Source organism: Teleopsis dalmanni, chromosome 2 (genome assembly GCF_002237135.1).
Source record: "Teleopsis dalmanni isolate 2A chromosome 2, ASM223713v2, whole genome shotgun sequence".
NCBI classification, from domain to species: Eukaryota; Metazoa; Arthropoda; class Insecta; order Diptera; family Diopsidae; genus Teleopsis; species Teleopsis dalmanni.
The window spans coordinates 227182481-227201220 of NC_051847.1; the positions used below are offsets into that span (position 1 = coordinate 227182481).

The 18740-nt window shown below is 29.1% G+C and overlaps 1 protein-coding gene across 6 annotated transcripts; it reads right to left on the reverse strand.

Moving 5' to 3' along the window:
- Positions 1 to 517: 517 nt before the first annotated feature.
- Positions 518 to 17942, reverse strand: LOC119678211. Of its 6 annotated transcripts, none has more exons than XM_038089916.1 (24): positions 17856 to 17942; positions 17620 to 17796; positions 17066 to 17113; positions 16673 to 17004; positions 16400 to 16528; positions 16257 to 16343; positions 16031 to 16154; positions 14068 to 14364; positions 13247 to 13563; positions 11874 to 12196; positions 11313 to 11814; positions 10632 to 10709; positions 9421 to 9525; positions 9237 to 9359; positions 7744 to 8066; positions 7183 to 7684; positions 6503 to 6580; positions 5292 to 5396; positions 5108 to 5230; positions 2091 to 2534; positions 1456 to 2033; positions 949 to 1385; positions 683 to 884; positions 518 to 610 (listed from the first exon to the last, which is right to left on the reverse strand). In XM_038089916.1, the coding sequence occupies exons 2-24, from the start codon at positions 17736 to 17738 to the stop codon at positions 548 to 550; spliced, it is 5439 nt and encodes a 1812-aa protein (XP_037945844.1). In that variant the 5' UTR covers positions 17739 to 17796; positions 17856 to 17942; the 3' UTR covers positions 518 to 547. The 6 variants fall into 6 exon arrangements, with proteins under 6 accessions (XP_037945844.1, XP_037945842.1, XP_037945847.1 ...); XM_038089914.1 differs by having other exon boundaries at positions 16031 to 16172; XM_038089919.1 differs by lacking the exon at positions 14068 to 14364 and having other exon boundaries at positions 16031 to 16172.
- Positions 17943 to 18740: the final 798 nt, after the last annotated feature.

The window sequence follows — 18740 nt, forward strand, 5'->3', positions numbered from 1 at the left end:
TAATTAAAAAATAATTAGTAAAAAATTGTGTAATTTTAACTGATATAATCTAATACATTTATTTAAACAAAACTAGAAATATTCTTATAAATTACAAAAAAACGTTAATCCTCTTTTACAAGGACTATTTCGTGTTGAGTTCGTTAGAATTTTTATCGCTTGAGTCCTCCTCCATTTTTTCTAATTCTTCTCCTATTTTGTTCGTATAATTTGCGTCTAGTACAATCACTTTGTTTGGATTTTCATTGTAAATCTGTCTTTCAGTTTCTAAAAATTCCTCATGCGAAGCTCCCATATTCTCTAATGTCCTGCGTTTCCTTGATATTTCATTGCAAATGTTTTCTTTTAAGTCTTGTAATTCTTCATGCGAATTATCATTTTTTATCGGACTAGGATCTGCGACTACTGAATCTATTGTCTCAATTTTGATTTGAGTTTTATCGCGAATCTTCTCTGGCAGTGCCTGCAATACCTTAACTTGCCGCGGACTAAAAGCGAGTGTTGGATTGTGTTTGTTCGGATATTTTTGACATTCTTTCTCTTTCAGTTATTGTAACTCTTCACGCAAATCTTCAATTTGTTCAATATGCGCTCGTTTCACTTTTGCCAACTAAAAATTATAAATTGAAATTTAATTATTGATGTGATTAATATATCTGAATTGATAGCGCACTTGACTCACCTTTGATTCAAATACTCGTTTTTGACATTCAAGTTCCTGTTTCAGACGATTTTCAGCTTGTTCCTTGGTTGCAGTCAATGTTTTTTCAAACGAGTCCACAAGTTCATTTCGAATTTCTTTTTCTTGCCGCAAGAGTTCAGAATTTATCCTAATTTGGAAATTATTTACTTCGTTTATCAGTCGATCATTATCATTACGCAGCCTATTTGAATAAATAATTTATATATTATTACATTCCAAAAGAGTTAGGGTATTTTAAAACGTACAAAATATTTTCTTCGAGTAATTGCTCAATGTAGGCATTTTGTGCACTGCCGGACTTGGAAGGTTCCAAAAAGAATGAAAATCTTAAGTTATTTTGCTTCACAATTGGTGGTTTGAAGATAATATTCTTAGCGATTGAAGAGAATCCCAAAACATTTAAATTTTCTTCATAATATTTTTCAGTGGGTGTAACATTAACCACCATGACAATTTTCTCCTTTCCTAACAGTGGAGCTTGCAACAACATCGTAAGTTTCGATTCTCGGTAAGGAATAACCTCAGTATTCTTCTTACGATTTAAATTATTAGCAGCATCAAGACAGCGACCCAGAATCATCAACGATGTATTGATACGTTGTGTTTCCTTAAGCCGTGAACCGACATTCCCAGTTTTGTCAAGTCGTTCAGAACCAGCCAAGTCACAGAATTTATAAGATATCTTCAAATACAAAACAAAAAAATAATGGATAAAATCATTTGAATGATAGTAAAATAGTAAAATAACTTACTTCTGTTATCAAACCTGATGCATTGTACTTTAGCACGTCAATGATGAATATACAATGCGACCGGCTGGAGTTTGCATTGATGGAAGTAGAGGCGTAAGTGACACGTTGTAAGCCAAAGCGCAGCAATTTTAGGGCTTCCAAGCTATTCTTCACATAAACTTGTGTTAATCCTTTCACGAAAACTTTTCCATCGTTGCTAACAATTTTAAGATTCTTACGAGACGGCACTGTATTTGTTTGATTAGATGCCGATAATTCCAGTAAATCATAGACAAATTCGTTATAAATTTCAACGAATGACACCCAAATCATAACAAGCACATCATCGAAAACTGTGGTTTCAAAATTATGATCTGAGCATATGATTTGTTGGAATTGCTTATGTACTGAGGTTATATCTCCGCAAGCTGTGAGCACTTGACGAGTTGAAATTATTTCCTTGGCAACAAGTTCATCCTCTAAAATAACTACGCGAGCATTTTGTAATTTAACTGCCGGGTGCGGATTTATATTGGAATTGTATAATGTGAAAATATTCTCAATGGAACGCGGCACAATACCAGGATTAACGTCATCGCCTAAAGAAACAATTATTTTTAAACAAATCATGTAATTTTACTTTAATTGAATTTTACCTAATAGTGTAAAAGTCTTTCCGGAACCAGATGTACCATAAGTCAGCACTGTGAAACTTCCCTCCAATTTTATTTTGTCACCTATACACTTATTGTATACGCCCTTTTGACTATCATTATTATCGAATATCGCGCTGAAGGTAAAATGTTTTTCCATTGCTGCTTTATTGTTACTTGTCGTTGTTTGATCTAAACGTGGGTTCACCACAAGAGTGTTTCCCATGCCTGCAATTTTATATGACGATGAAGGAGAATTAACAGGACGCAGTCGTAGATACACCATGGCCCTATCTTCTCCAATAGTACTTGTTTTCGATATGTCACCACTTGCTTTGAATATATTCTTCGGACATGGACGAAATCGCCGATCTATGCTTGGCTCGGGTCCATTAATGAACGAGAGCACGTTGCGTTTTGTTGTGTCTTCGTCTCTGGACATTTTTTCTTTATTATAACAAACAAAAACATAAAAAACTATAACACAAAAGTACTTTGAAGCACTAAATTTAAGTTTGTTTTTTTTTTTTTTTTTTTTTTTTTTTGTTTTTTTTTATTGCTACAACTATTTACATTATAAATAACGAGTAGCTTGAATCTGATAAATACTATACATACATAAATAAGCAATTTTCTACACAAATTACTTTACATTCTAATTCAATGCCATATCAGCGACATTTCGCCGTTTCAATCGTCTCTGTTGTCCATACGAAGTTATGATGTTAACAGCTTCTATGTTGACATGTTGCTGCAACCTCAGTTTGTGTCTTGTTGCTTTCTGTTTTATTTCTTCAGCGACTGTGGACAATTTTAGATCGCGATGTATATCGCTGTTCCTAATGTACCATGGCGCATTTAAAATGTTCCGTAAAACCTTGTTCTGGAAACGTTGCATTATTTCGACGTTACTTTGGCTAGCGCTCCCCCATAGTTCAGCGCCATACGACCATACAGGTTTTAAAATTTGATTATATAGCAGAATCTTGTTTTGCATAGATACTGTGGATTTGCGGCCAATCAGCCATTCCATTTTTCGCAACTTCATGTCAAGCTCGTCCCGTTTCTTTTTTATGTGTTCTTTCCACCGAAGTTTTGCGTCCAACGTTATACCAAGATATTTTGCAGTATTGGCATATGGTATTTGAGTACCTTGAATCGAAATAGGAAGATACTGTATTTTTTTATTTGCAAAATCCACATGAACAGATTTAGCAGAATTCAGTTTGATACGCCATCTTTTTGTCCAATTGTCTAACGAATTTGTAGCTGTTTGTAATTTGGCTATTGATTCTTCAACGGAGTCAGCAATCGCCAAAATAGCAGTATCATCTGCAAATGTTGCAATTTTATTTTCAGGTGTTATTGGCAAGTCCATTGTGTAAAGCAGGTACAGTAGTGGACCGAGTACACTGCCCTGAGGTACACCAGCTTTTATCGCAGAAAGATTTGAATAGCAGTTTTCGTGTTTTACATAAAAGAACCTCGAGGTAATGTAAGACTTCAAAATCGCAAAATATGACGACGGCAAACATGTTTCTAGTTTATTCAAAAGACCTTTGTGCCAGACTTTGTCGAAGGCCTGTGCGACATCGAAGAATACAACAGAACACACTTTTTTACCTTCAATAGCCCTTTCAATCTGAATCGCTAGGGAGACAGCAGTTTCGTGAACAACAACAATTTCAAATTTGTTTTGTTAAATTTTGGCAACCATGCCACTTTTTAATGACGAAAAGTGAGAAAATGAGCAAAACAAAGAAAAGAATTGCGTATCATATGTTGATTTAAATGTAAAAATCGCATTATTTGTTTGCTGCACAAATTATCGGAAATAAATATAAGTTATTTTATGAGTAAATAATAAACAATTAGAAACTTTTATTTTAATGATTAAAATAAATATATAAAAATAATTATGCATGAGCAAAATAAACCAAATGCTAAATTCTAAATTTTTAACTCTTTTTTAAACTAATTAAAAAACAACCTTACGTTATGATATCAATTCTTCAATGTCTTTATTTTCAAACATTCACTGCTTTTATACAAAATTTGCGTAAATTATAATTTACTTTTTTTATATAATTAGGATAGAAATGTCCTTCATGCTTAAATTAATGAACTAATACTAGTTTATACCTATAAAGATCTTACAATAAAAAAGAAGCAATGTTTTACCTGCACATAATTGCAGTTTTAACTTATTTTAACTTATTCTAGGAATCCACTTATTTCAGAATTTGGTTTCCTTTCATTTTTCTATTGTTTTAAAAACAATAGTTAACACTTTAATTAGTGGAAAAAACCCGTGTGAATAAAATAAATAAATAAAAACTTAAATATTTTAAATTTGTTATACTTTTATTAAAATAATAATTTTAATAAAATATATTAAATGAAAATTTTGTTATATTAAATTTATTAAAATATATTCGGAAAACTAATCAAAAAATAAAACTTTGAAAATATTAAATTTATTGTAATAATTTTATTATAATAATAATTTTATTAAAATATATTCAAAAATCTGATCATTTTCAGTTACTTTTATATTAAATTAAACTATTTTTAATACTTTTTTAACTTGTCTCCCCAACAATTTGGTAGCGAGAGAATTTGTGCAAAATTAGGAAAAAACTCACATTCGCATGCGATTCAGAATAGGGGAATTGGGAACAGGGAACATACCAAATTTATTCAGAATAGGGGAATTGGGAACAGCGAACAAACTCGCATTCCCTTGCGATTCAGAATAGGCCTGATTAAAATATTAAAGCGAAAAATGTGTGCCAAATACAATGTATAATGTCTCAACATAGCAAAATAACATGTCTTCGAACGTAACGATTAATTAAACTCGGATTGTCGAATCATCGAATTAAAAGTAGAAATAACGAAATTATATAAATATTTAAAGTAGTATAAATTGTAAAAGTAAAATGCAATGAATAATTCTGGTCTGAAATATACTGAAATAATTGATATACATACAACAACAGCTGATTGAAATTTAATACCTGTGTTATTAGGATTTGATGTATTTGCTTTGTATGACATACAGACTGGGTCTTCCTGAGGTTGAGTCTGTGATGAAAGCAAAACATCAACACTACATGCTCCATCGTTATTGGTACTTTGAACTGCATTTAAAAATAATTTTATTATTAACAGAAAGAGAAAATAAAAAATTTTAAAACTAACAGATTGTAGATGCATTGTCCGTAATTTTCAAGGAACGATTTGTGATACTGGAAGACGTTTCAACCAGTTCTGTGTGATTATGATATTCCAAATTTTCATTTAGATCTATATAAAATTTATAAATAATTTAATTTATTTATGTTGATTTATATTTGAACAATATGGAAATAAGCATGATAAAAAATATATATGAATATGTTGAATACTGGTACTTAAACTAAACTAGTAAAGATATTTACGCCGAACTATGTCACTTTGAAAATACTTATTCTGTCTTGATAAAATTATAGTTTTATGTTCAAATCAGTTATTTATCGCAGTAGTAATTTATGGTATATAAAATAAAAATAAATTGTTTCGTCACTATCGTGAGGTCTTCCTGATTTTCTGTATGGTTAGCATAAATGTTTTGATTAAACTATGAATACAAGGATTGTGGCAAAGTTTTTGGATCAGAGTTTCTTAAATACCGGTTCGTGAAATATTGTATTTTGGTCTTATTTTTTGCGAATATATAAGTACTGAAGATTGCAAATTGGAATGAATATTTTACCGGCCGGTTTGAGTTGAAAAACATTGCTCTAGATTGCAGCATAAAGTTTAATCCAGGTATGTTGCTTTTTCTGCAATTACCGTCCTCATTCCAACTCATCTACGTGTGCTTTTAAGAGAGAATGACTTGTTAATGCACTAAATGTAATTATACTTTGTTAATCATTTTAAAGGAGAGTCTTAGTAAGTTTTCTGTTAGGAGAGCTCGAGTTGATTATCGTTAATGTACAGGTTGTAATAGTTTACCATCTGTCTTTTGTTTTAGTTGTGAAAGAATGTATAACACTGATTTATAAATATTTGATTGCCATGTTAATGTCAGTGTGATTGTTCAGTTGTAAGTTTGTGTTACCTTACCCAGTTATTCAGTTACTTTCTTATCTCCTGTTTAAAAAGTTAATGAATTGAATCGGTTTCTAAAAGAGGTACTGTGTGCATAACCTTTACTCTTTTGACAATACTAATAAAGTGATAGTTTTACAAAAAACATATGAATAAAGAAAAAGTGAGTTCAATCTGAAAACCTTTAGTGTAAATATCTACTAAAAACTATATTGATTGCTTTTGTTTAAGCTTAAGTAACAAATATATTTAGACTTTGATTAAAACCAAAAAGAATGTTTTTATAAGAGATATTTATATACATATATCTTACTTACACTTTTTCAGTGATATATATGAGCCCTTTACATTTTTCTTCTCAACAGTCAACTGTTCTGCATCTTCATCAGATAATGCTAATGGTTTAAGTATACATATAATTGAAGTCTTGATTATGCATTGAAAACAATACTTGGAAAAATATACTAGGCTCGAAAAGTAATTTCGTTTTATTTTTAAGGAGGATTTGAAATTTTTTTTTTTCGCATTTAATTTCACGCTTAAGCCGCATTGAAACTAAGACAACAGAAAGCTCTGCGGCATAAAATACCGATTCTTAATTCTTAACATCATCACAAGGTTAATTTACAATTGTGTTTTTAATTATATTTAATTTAATTCTCAAGAAAAAGGTTAAATTTTGAAGCTAATACTCATTGTGTATGAAAAAAAGGCTATATAGAATATCAAACGAACATTATAGGCTAACTATAATTAATTAAATTGGCAACTCACGAAAAGCATTTATAGGTAGAATTAAATGTATTAGAGCAAGAAAACATAGAAGTATTAAATTCTAAAATTATGCTACTGCTACAAACAGAGCAAAATGATATTGAACCAAAATAGAGAACATATTATTCAAATACTTATGCCATATTAAAAAGCTATAAAAATAAATAACGAAATTCTGAATAATCCCGCATTAGTAATAAATTTTTAACTTTTAATCACTTGCCTTTAGTAACATTAATTTTCTCTTGGATCGAATTATTAGTTATTTTGGGTATTTTCCATATCCAATCGTCCTCATTCCAGCAACGAGTATAAAAACTTTCACGAGAAATTTGTAGCTGTTCATCACCATCAATGCGCTCTCCATTCATATTAAAATAATCTTCTTGTACAATTTCATTAAAATCAGTATTCACTGCAAGATCACTCCAATGTAAAAACTTTGGTGATATATGTTGTAAATCACTTAAATCAAGCTTTACATCATTTAACAGTAAATAAAGGAAAATATCACTTATGCGCATATATAAATTAAACGGCCATATTTCTTTTTTAATCGTGGATTCATAAATTTTGAATAGTTTTAGTTTATCATTATAAATATTAGACAATTGATAAATATTTGTGAACTTGCAGAAATCTTCGAACGATATATGCATCAATGTGCGCAGAACAGATTGTTTTGGACCAAAAGAAAAGCGAAGTACATAGGATAAAGTACATTTCTAAAAAAAGAATTAGTAAAATTATATAAATTTATTCATTATAAGTTCATTTCAATTACCAAAGGAATTGGATCGAACAACTTATTGAATATTTCCATGTTTTCTTCAGGTATGACTGGCGATTGTTCATCCAATGTTATTTCATTTTCAATATTTGGTGGCACAATCGTTTCTATTGATATTATTTCTATTCCCGACTGTCTTTTATGTGGTTGTTTATTTTCCTTTATACGTTTTAAAATTTCTGGATGCTTATTAACATCAGACACTTTTTTTGATATGTACATTAATAAAAATTCATCAGATAATGGCTTATAGCTATCGAAATAGGTGTAATTTGATTCTCTATCACTTTTTAAATGGTTTTTATCACATTTTTTTTCTAAAAACAAAACAGATTACAATCACCAACAATCATCATATGTTTTTATTGAGATTCGAACGAACGACCAAAAATTTAATCATGACTCTTAAAATCTTTTAGTTATGATATCATCACTCCTCTCTTATATAAGAGTTGGTTATTGGGAAACAATGATTATTCTGATGAATAGACTTAAAAGTTAAATAGAAATATTTCAAGTATTCGATGGCGTTAATATCAGTGATATAAATACGTTATATCACAACATAGTGAAAACCTTTGATGTAATTAGATTAAAAAGACGAATGGAACCAAATCTCGTCAACCACAACATTCCGCAAGAAGAAGTATAGCCTATAGTAGAATGAAATACGAAGTCAAAAAAGAATAAGTGACGAGCTTAGGAATTCAATATGTTACTGTTCTAAGCGTGATAGTAGTAGAATTATAGTTGAAAAAGGAATCAGCGTATATCATTCAGGTGTATTTTAATTGTAACAATCGGAAACCGAAGATCTATGCAATGGTGTGTTTGAGATTGGTAATGAGAATATCATAATTACGGGAGATGCCATGTTAGAATAAGATAAGAACAGTGTCTTGAATTTAATCAACTGACAAAGTAGTAAATTGTCTATATATCCTAACGTCAAAAATTAGATTTTATATCAGAATGGGTGAAAACCACTTCGGTTTTGCAATATAGTTGACCTAAATGCATAGAATGGATATAGCATTGTTTATTTATTGTTGAGCAGAGAAGGCAGTCATACCTTAGCGAGAGAATTTGTGCAAAATTAGGAAAAAACTCACATTCGCATGCGATTCAGAATAGGGGAATTGGGAACAGGGAACATACCAAATTTATTCAGAATAGGGGAATTGGGAACAGCGAACAAACTCGCATTCCCTTGCGATTCAGAATAGGCCTGATTAAAATATTAAAGCGAAAAATGTGTGCCAAATACAATGTATAATGTCTCAACATAGCAAAATAACATGTCTTCGAACGTAACGATTAATTAAACTCGGATTGTCGAATCATCGAATTAAAAGTAGAAATAACGAAATTATATAAATATTTAAAGTAGTATAAATTGTAAAAGTAAAATGCAATGAATAATTCTGGTCTGAAATATACTGAAATAATTGATATACATACAACAACAGCTGATTGAAATTTAATACCTGTGTTATTAGGATTTGATGTATTTGCTTTGTATGACATACAGACTGGGTCTTCCTGAGGTTGAGTCTGTGATGAAAGCAAAACATCAACACTACATGCTCCATCGTTATTGGTACTTTGAACTGCATTTAAAAATAATTTTATTATTAACAGAAAGAGAAAATAAAAAATTTTAAAACTAACAGATTGTAGATGCATTGTCCGTAATTTTCAAGGAACGATTTGTGATACTGGAAGACGTTTCAACCAGTTCTGTGTGATTATGATATTCCAAATTTTCATTTAGATCTATATAAAATTTATAAATAATTTAATTTATTTATGTTGATTTATATTTGAACAATATGGAAATAAGCATGATAAAAAATATATATGAATACGTTGAATACTGGTACTTAAACTAAACTAGTAAAGATATTTACGCCGAACTATGTCACTTTGAAAATACTTATTCTGTCTTGATAAAATTATAGTTTTATGTTCAAATCAGTTATTTATCGCAGTAGTAATTTATGGTATATAAAATAAAAATAAATTGTTTCGTCACTATCGTGAGGTCTTCCTGATTTTCTGTATGGTTAGCATAAATGTTTTGATTAAACTATGAATACAAGGATTGTGGCAAAGTTTTTGGATCAGAGTTTCTTAAATACCGGTTCGTGAAATATTGTATTTTGGTCTTATTTTTTGCGAATATATAAGTACTGAAGATTGCAAATTGGAATGAATATTTTACCGGCCGGTTTGAGTTGAAAAACATTGCTCTAGATTGCAGCATAAAGTTTAATCCAGGTATGTTGCTTTTTCTGCAATTACCGTCCTCATTCCAACTCATCTACGTGTGCTTTTAAGAGAGAATGACTTGTTAATGCACTAAATGTAATTATACTTTGTTAATCATTTTAAAGGAGAGTCTTAGTAAGTTTTCTGTTAGGAGAGCTCGAGTTGATTATCGTTAATGTACAGGTTGTAATAGTTTACCATCTGTCTTTTGTTTTAGTTGTGAAAGAATGTATAACACTGATTTATAAATATTTGATTGCCATGTTAATGTCAGTGTGATTGTTCAGTTGTAAGTTTGTGTTACCTTACCCAGTTATTCAGTTACTTTCTTATCTCCTGTTTAAAAAGTTAATGAATTGAATCGGTTTCTAAAAGAGGTACTGTGTGCATAACCTTTACTCTTTTGACAATACTAATAAAGTGATAGTTTTACAAAAAACATATGAATAAAGAAAAAGTGAGTTCAATCTGAAAACCTTTAGTGTAAATATCTACTAAAAACTATATTGATTGCTTTTGTTTAAGCTTAAGTAACAAATATATTTAGACTTTGATTAAAACCAAAAAGAATGTTTTTATAAGAGATATTTATATACATATATCTTACTTACACTTTTTCAGTGATATATATGAGCCCTTTACATTTTTCTTCTCAACAGTCAACTGTTCTGCATCTTCATCAGATAATGCTAATGGTTTAAGTATACATATAATTGAAGTCTTGATTATGCATTGAAAACAATACTTGGAAAAATATACTAGGCTCGAAAAGTAATTTCGTTTTATTTTTAAGGAGGATTTGAAATTTTTTTTTTTTCGCATTTAATTTCACGCTTAAGCCGCATTGAAACTAAGACAACAGAAAGCTCTGCGGCATAAAATACCGATTCTTAATTCTTAACATCATCACAAGGTTAATTTACAATTGTGTTTTTAATTATATTTAATTTAATTCTCAAGAAAAAGGTTAAATTTTGAAGCTAATACTCATTGTGTATGAAAAAAAGGCTATATAGAATATCAAACGAACATTATAGGCTAACTATAATTAATTAAATTGGCAACTCACGAAAAGCATTTATAGGTAGAATTAAATGTATTAGAGCAAGAAAACATAGAAGTATTAAATTCTAAAATTATGCTACTGCTACAAACAGAGCAAAATGATATTGAACCAAAATAGAGAACATATTATTCAAATACTTATGCCATATTAAAAAGCTATAAAAATAAATAACGAAATTCTGAATAATCCCGCATTAGTAATAAATTTTTAACTTTTAATCACTTGCCTTTAGTAACATTAATTTTCTCTTGGATCGAATTATTAGTTATTTTGGGTATTTTCCATATCCAATCGTCCTCATTCCAGCAACGAGTATAAAAACTTTCACGAGAAATTTGTAGCTGTTCATCACCATCAATGCGCTCTCCATTCATATTAAAATAATCTTCTTGTACAATTTCATTAAAATCAGTATTCACTGCAAGATCACTCCAATGTAAAAACTTTGGTGATATATGTTGTAAATCACTTAAATCAAGCTTTACATCATTTAACAGTAAATAAAGGAAAATATCACTTATGCGCATATATAAATTAAACGGCCATATTTCTTTTTTAATCGTGGATTCATAAATTTTGAATAGTTTTAGTTTATCATTATAAATATTAGACAATTGATAAATATTTGTGAACTTGCAGAAATCTTCGAACGATATATGCATCAATGTGCGCAGAACAGATTGTTTTGGACCAAAAGAAAAGCGAAGTACATAGGATAAAGTACATTTCTAAAAAAAGAATTAGTAAAATTATATAAATTTATTCATTATAAGTTCATTTCAATTACCAAAGGAATTGGATCGAACAACTTATTGAATATTTCCATGTTTTCTTCAGGTATGACTGGCGATTGTTCATCCAATGTTATTTCATTTTCAATATTTGGTGGCACAATCGTTTCTATTGATATTATTTCTATTCCCGACTGTCTTTTATGTGGTTGTTTATTTTCCTTTATACGTTTTAAAATTTCTGGATGCTTATTAACATCAGACACTTTTTTTGATATGTACATTAATAAAAATTCATCAGATAATGGCTTATAGCTATCGAAATAGGTGTAATTTGATTCTCTATCACTTTTTAAATGGTTTTTATCACATTTTTTTTCTAAAAACAAAACAGATTACAATCACCAACAATCATCATATGTTTTTATTGAGATTCGAACGAACGACCAAAAATTTAATCATGACTCTTAAAATCTTTTAGTTATGATATCATCACTCCTCTCTTATATAAGAGTTGGTTATTGGGAAACAATGATTATTCTGATGAATAGACTTAAAAGTTAAATAGAAATATTTCAAGTATTCGATGGCGTTAATATCAGTGATATAAATACGTTATATCACAACATAGTGAAAACCTTTGATGTAATTAGATTAAAAAGACGAATGGAACCAAATCTCGTCAACCACAACATTCCGCAAGAAGAAGTATAGCCTATAGTAGAATGAAATACGAAGTCAAAAAAGAATAAGTGACGAGCTTAGGAATTCAATATGTTACTGTTCTAAGCGTGATAGTAGTAGAATTATAGTTGAAAAAGGAATCAGCGTATATCATTCAGGTGTATTTTAATTGTAACAATCGGAAACCGAAGATCTATGCAATGGTGTGTTTGAGATTGGTAATGAGAATATCATAATTACGGGAGATGCCATGTTAGAATAAGATAAGAACAGTGTCTTGAATTTAATCAACTGACAAAGTAGTAAATTGTCTATATATCCTAACGTCAAAAATTAGATTTTATATCAGAATGGGTGAAAACCACTTCGGTTTTGCAATATAGTTGACCTAAATGCATAGAATGGATATAGCATTGTTTATTTATTGTTGAGCAGAGAAGGCAGTCATATCTTTCCCAGAAGACTTAGTGAAGCTTCAATTTACCACACTTTGGTAGTAGAGAATATGGTATAAACTGTTCATTGGGCAGTGGTCACTTATTGGTGTACGTTGTGCAACTCTGCTAGAAAAAATGTTACGCAAACGTATATAATGTAAATTCAAACCTACAAATTAGTGGATAAATTATAAAGGCCTTAGTTCCCCCAAAAGATTGGAAATCCTAATGCAAAGAATTAACAACGCAGCTAAATCTTTACAACATAAAAATATAAAAAATTTGCTTTAGCTGAGTTTAATACTTACTTTCCTTCACTGTAGTTGATTTTGCAGGTATTTCTAAAAATTTTGCCTTCAAACTTTGCGGCATTTCTTTCAAACGCAAAGTGTATTTTTTACGTATCGATGGTTTAAAAAAGAAATTTGTGTAATACAATCGCAGCGCTTTCTTCCAAACCAATTTATTGCTCCGTAATTTTGCGAAAATTTCTTCATCGCCTTTGGCTTTTTCTTTCAAAATTTGAAGTAGCACTTCTTTGTAATATGTGTACTTTTTGAATTCAACTATTGAGACAGGAAACATATTATTCCTATTAATGGACTTACTCGCTTTCGGCCCCTGCCTGCAAATATTTATAAAAAGAATAGAAAAGGCTTGTTACGTTTGAACAAATAAATCAAAAACTGACAAAAATTTGTATTTAAAAATTTTTGTTACTTTTTCTACTTTCATTTTGAAAAAACAAGTTTCATTTTATTTACATGCATGTTTTTTTTGTGTATTTCATATTATACATGTAATAATAAAATTTATCAAAATGACATATTGATTATCCAGAAAATATCCTGAATCATCAAACTTACTTTTAATACAGTGGTTTCGAGTAGTACTGAATTTTAACAATAAAATTTTTTATTTATTTTGAATTAATCGAAGTTTTGGTTAAAAATTAATTAATTAAATCGAATTTATTTAAAATAAATAAAAAATTTGTTGTTGCAATTCAGTGCTGTTCAAAACCTCTATATTAAATACAAATATAAATCTATTACCTAAAATAGTCACTAACGTCATGACTGACATTAAAATCAAATTTTAAATATATATAATAATAATTTAAACTTACATATCTTCTATAGCCTTTACTTCTTTAGGCGAGTCTTTTTTATTTTGAGTATATATAGTATAAAATAATTTTAATGATTTTTCATTTGCATGTATCATCAAATTTTTAAATAGTTCCACATTTGGATTAACAGGGTTGGTAACAAATTTGATGTAATATTCGAATGCTAAATTTACTAAGTCGTCATCAGTAGAATCGCTCGAATTTCTTAAAAGGTCTAAAATATTGGTGCTCTCAACGAAGTCTTGAAATTTCAGTGCGTATTTCGAATCATCATGTGTGATTGTTAGTTGAAGCCTAAGATAAAATATTAACAATTTTTTAAATAATATGTAGAGAAAAGTACTTTTTTAATAACACCACTACTCTATCAAAAAACTTACCCCTTTTGGCTATAAATTTTATCACAAGACTTTTTAATGCCATTAATAAATTTGGCTTTTACCCAACAGAGTGAAAACACCCATGATTATTATGATTCTCAAATCAGGTAAAGATCTCACGCTTGCCTCTTTATACAGGCCAATAACCTTTTTGCCATGCTCTTCTAAACACTTTGAAAGAGCATTGCTTTTAAAGCTGAAACCATTTCTTGACGGTCAAAACGTAATACTCTCCCACCAGTTTGGTTTTAGGGAAAAACATGGAACTAGCAAGTGAATCGTATAACGAACGAAATAAGACACGCGTTTGAACTCAGAGAATATTGCTCCGCGGTATTTCTCGATGTTACACAAGCCTTTGACAAAGTATGGCACAATGGGCTCCTACATAAAATACGCTGTTTATTACCTTTAAATGTCCACTCAGTTTAAAATTGTATCTGCATAACAGAAGCTTTAAAGTTATATATAGATCATATACTAATAATTATTAGATATATATCTAATAATTTCCCAATAGAAGCTGGTGTTCCACAAGGAAGTGTTCTTGTCCCTATCTTGTATGTACTTTACACATCTGATATCCCAATAAGTAGCTCAGTTGTCACCACAACGTTTGCTGATGATACGACAATTTTATGTCGAAACAAAAACGTTGTGCTAGCTTCAAACCAACTTCAATCTCTCTTATTTCGGGTGGAGAAATGGTTGTCAAAATGGCGAATTAAAATAAATAAACTAAAATGTAGACACGTCATTTTTACCGTAAATCGGAGTGCATCTTCAACAGTTTTACTAAATAACATTCCCATACCACAAGCAGATAATATAACGTATTTAGGTATTCATCTAGACAGACAACTAACTTGGCGCAAACATATTGAAGCCAAAAAAATTCAGATGAAGCTCCAAGCTTCTAAGTTGCATTGGCTTATAATTAGTAGATCTTCCCTATGCCTAGAGTGTAAAGTACTCTTGTATAACAGCGTCATAAAACCAATATGGACTTATGCTATTCAGCTATTTGGCTACGCTAGTGCTTCAAATATTGAAATTATCCAAAGAGCTACTGAGAACAATTATTGGTGTCCCATGGTATATAAGGAATGAAAGTATTCAACGAGATCAAGAAATTCCCCTAGTTAAAACTGAATTTGACAATATAAGAAAAAAATACAATAAAAGGCTGACCGAACATGTTATTCTCCTAGCAAGAAATCTCGCACATCTATTCACTACTTCCTGCCTAAAAAGAGCTGACCGTCCAGCCATTAATTAATATTCAATAGCTTGAAGTGAAAACCGCTTCTTTCTTTTAAGTAATCTGATAAAGTTGAACTGCTTCCTTGATACACCACTTATCATTCACTCCAATGAAATTTAACCCATTGTTCTAAGTGAGGTTCGTTTACTTATTTTATTTTATACAATGTATAGTTAAAACAAAAATTTGTAATATGTAATTAGTGATAAGATTTTAAAAGGAGAAGATACAATAAATAAATGTATAAGTTTTAAAAAAAAAAAGAAATAAAAAATTCTCAGTTTAAATTTAATATAAAACATTAAAATATTCATACCTTTTTTGTTTACTCTCGTCAGGGGTATCTCGTGTCTGCAAGAAAACATTTATGAGTGGACTTGATTCCGGAGTTTTTGTTTCTTTTTGAAGATTTGTTACGTGTTGATTAGCATTCTCATTGGCTGCTTTACTTTTTAATGCTGAAAATATAATTGTTTTTAATACAAAATTAATAAAATACAATGAAATAAAAAATAAACCAAAACAGAAAATAATATTATTACATTGATTTAATTTAGTTTTGTTGCCGATAGGTTTTATCACTGGTACATTTATAATATCTTCTTCATTCTCATCACTGTTCGTTGAATCTGCAATATAAAATCGTTAATAACAAAAAATTTTATCAAATAAATTTTTAATATACCATTATCGGAACCAACATTTTTGTTTGGAAACGGCAAGACTTTTGACTTCAAGTGTGCTGGACTTAATGTTGGTGTCTTCTGATTTTGTTGATGTATCATAGATTTCTCGACAGCATTATCTGCAACAGCTTAAATTTGTAATAATAAAAAATATAAATGTTTTATTTAAATGTTCCTTCGTATTAGCATTTATAACATCTCTATTACTTACTGTAGGCTCTAAAATAAATATTACTTAATAGTAAGGTTTGTGACAAAATATTTTTATTTACCTTCATGATCTGACGTAATTTCTGGATATTTCAAAAGTTTGTCCTTAAAACGTCCTGGACATGGTTTTATTTTCAATGGAAATATTGTCCGAATAACCGTTTGCATGTAAAATGTTTTGTAGTAACTCCGAAGTAATTTATTATTATCAAATAATTCTTCTTTTGATATATTTGAAATTGGCAACTCATACTCCAACTCCTTTATGCTTTGGCAAATGTTAGCAATAACATCATTGTGAAAAGTTAACCTTTTAAACGTTTCAAAACTGACTGGAAGGTTGCGCACTTTTTCATTTGTTTCTTTGTTGTTAGCATCAAAATTTGATATAATACTATATTTATAAAAAATTCCGTTTTAATAAAATAATTTATTTATTTAAATAACTTAAATACCTCTTTAGTCCCAGGATCTTTTCTTCTAATATCTTTTTATCGGTAACGCTATAATGCACATACATAAATTTTTTAATGGCTAAATAATCAATCATTTCTCTACTTAATATTTACCTATTTATATTTTTATGTGGAGAACTATCTTGTTTCTTTAAACTTTTTTTTACGCTTTGATGTTCATTATCTTTATTTTCACACAAATGTTTATAATATTCTGGAATTTTAAACAAACGTTGTTTTGTGTTTTCATCACAGTCACTAGTGATGCGAACATATTTCATTGGTGCCATACATCGTCGCTGTGGTCTTTTGTAAAAAACGTTATATGTATTTTTTACCCTGAACATGATTTCTGGTTCCGTGAGATATGTTTCTAAGGCTGTTGGATGTTTATCTTTAATATAATCTTTAATTACATCGATTATATTTGTGTTTTCAATAAACTCATTGATCGTAACTGGAAAGACTGATTGTTCTTTTGGTTCTTCACGGGGGCTGAATCTGAAATAAATAAATTATTTTAGCATTTCTTTTATTAATTCACTTTAACTTACTTTTCTTGCAAATTTATATCCTGCTTTAGTTTAGGACTAGCCTGTGCTTTTTTGGTCTTAATTCCCATTGTATCAGTAATTTTTGTTTGTTTAACATTTTTTCCTTTTTTGAAGGGCATTTTTAATTCCGCCTGTATTCAACAATTTAGTGTTATTATTTATGAATTTTAATTTCGCCTGTATTCAACAATTTATTAATTATTAATTATTTATTAATTAAAGAAATTTCAACATACAGTTTTGTAAATGAACTGCGGAATTAGCAAAGAATACTTTTACTGTTTTAGAATACTGTTATATTAAGGCAATTCAATTATTGAAACTGTTGAAAATAAAACAGAAAACAACAAAATACAAAATATTAATAACGCAAAATAAGCAACCTCAATTTTTGACAAAAATTGTCAAAAATTTATATTTTCTAATTTCAAGCAGTCCCAAGAAATATACGATTTAGTTCAATTCAGTGTTTTTAACATGAACAAATGAAATAGTAAAATTTGTTAATTAGAAAACATATTAAAAGTTATTTTATTGCATAAAAGTATTTTATTAAAAATAAAATTGTTGAATTAAATTAATAATAAATTAAATAATATTAAAAGTCTTTAAACTATTCATACATTTGAATATGAATATTTTAATATACAAATATAATTTACATACTCCACTCTTTTTACCATCAAAAAATTGTTTACAATTTTTGTTTTTTTTTATATTTCTTATTGGATTTTTCACATATTTAACAAACACAAATTAACACATAGCACAACTTTATTAAAATATATTAAATATATACTCACATATATTTTTGCTTTACTAATTTGTATTTATACACATCAAAACAAACAAATCACATTAAACACAAAACATATATTTTAAATCCACAATTAATAAATTATTGTTTTTTTACCTTCTTTCGTCATTTTTAGGAAATTCATACATTCCCTTAAATAACTTACATCCCATCACGCAATTTCGCACCATCTTCAAATATTAATAATAATATATAATAATTTACTATAATAACAATTATAATAAATATAATTATTTTTTCAAAGAAACTTATTCACTACTTTTTATAACTCAGTTTGATTTGACTACGTTTTTCAGTTTTTGGC

Excerpts from the sequence above, each read along its gene's own strand:
- LOC119678211 (XM_038089914.1), bottom strand. The coding sequence starts at position 17,738 with ATGCCCTTCAAAAAAGGAAAAAATGTTAAACAAACAAAAATTACTGAT. Across the intron at positions 6,581-7,182 it reads GAAAATTAATGTTACTAAAG|CATTATCTGATGAAGATGCA; the intron begins GCAAGTGATTAA and ends TTAAACCATTAG. Across the intron at positions 5,397-6,502 it reads ATATATATCACTGAAAAAGT|ATCTAAATGAAAATTTGGAA; the intron begins GTAAGTAAGATA and ends AATTTTATATAG.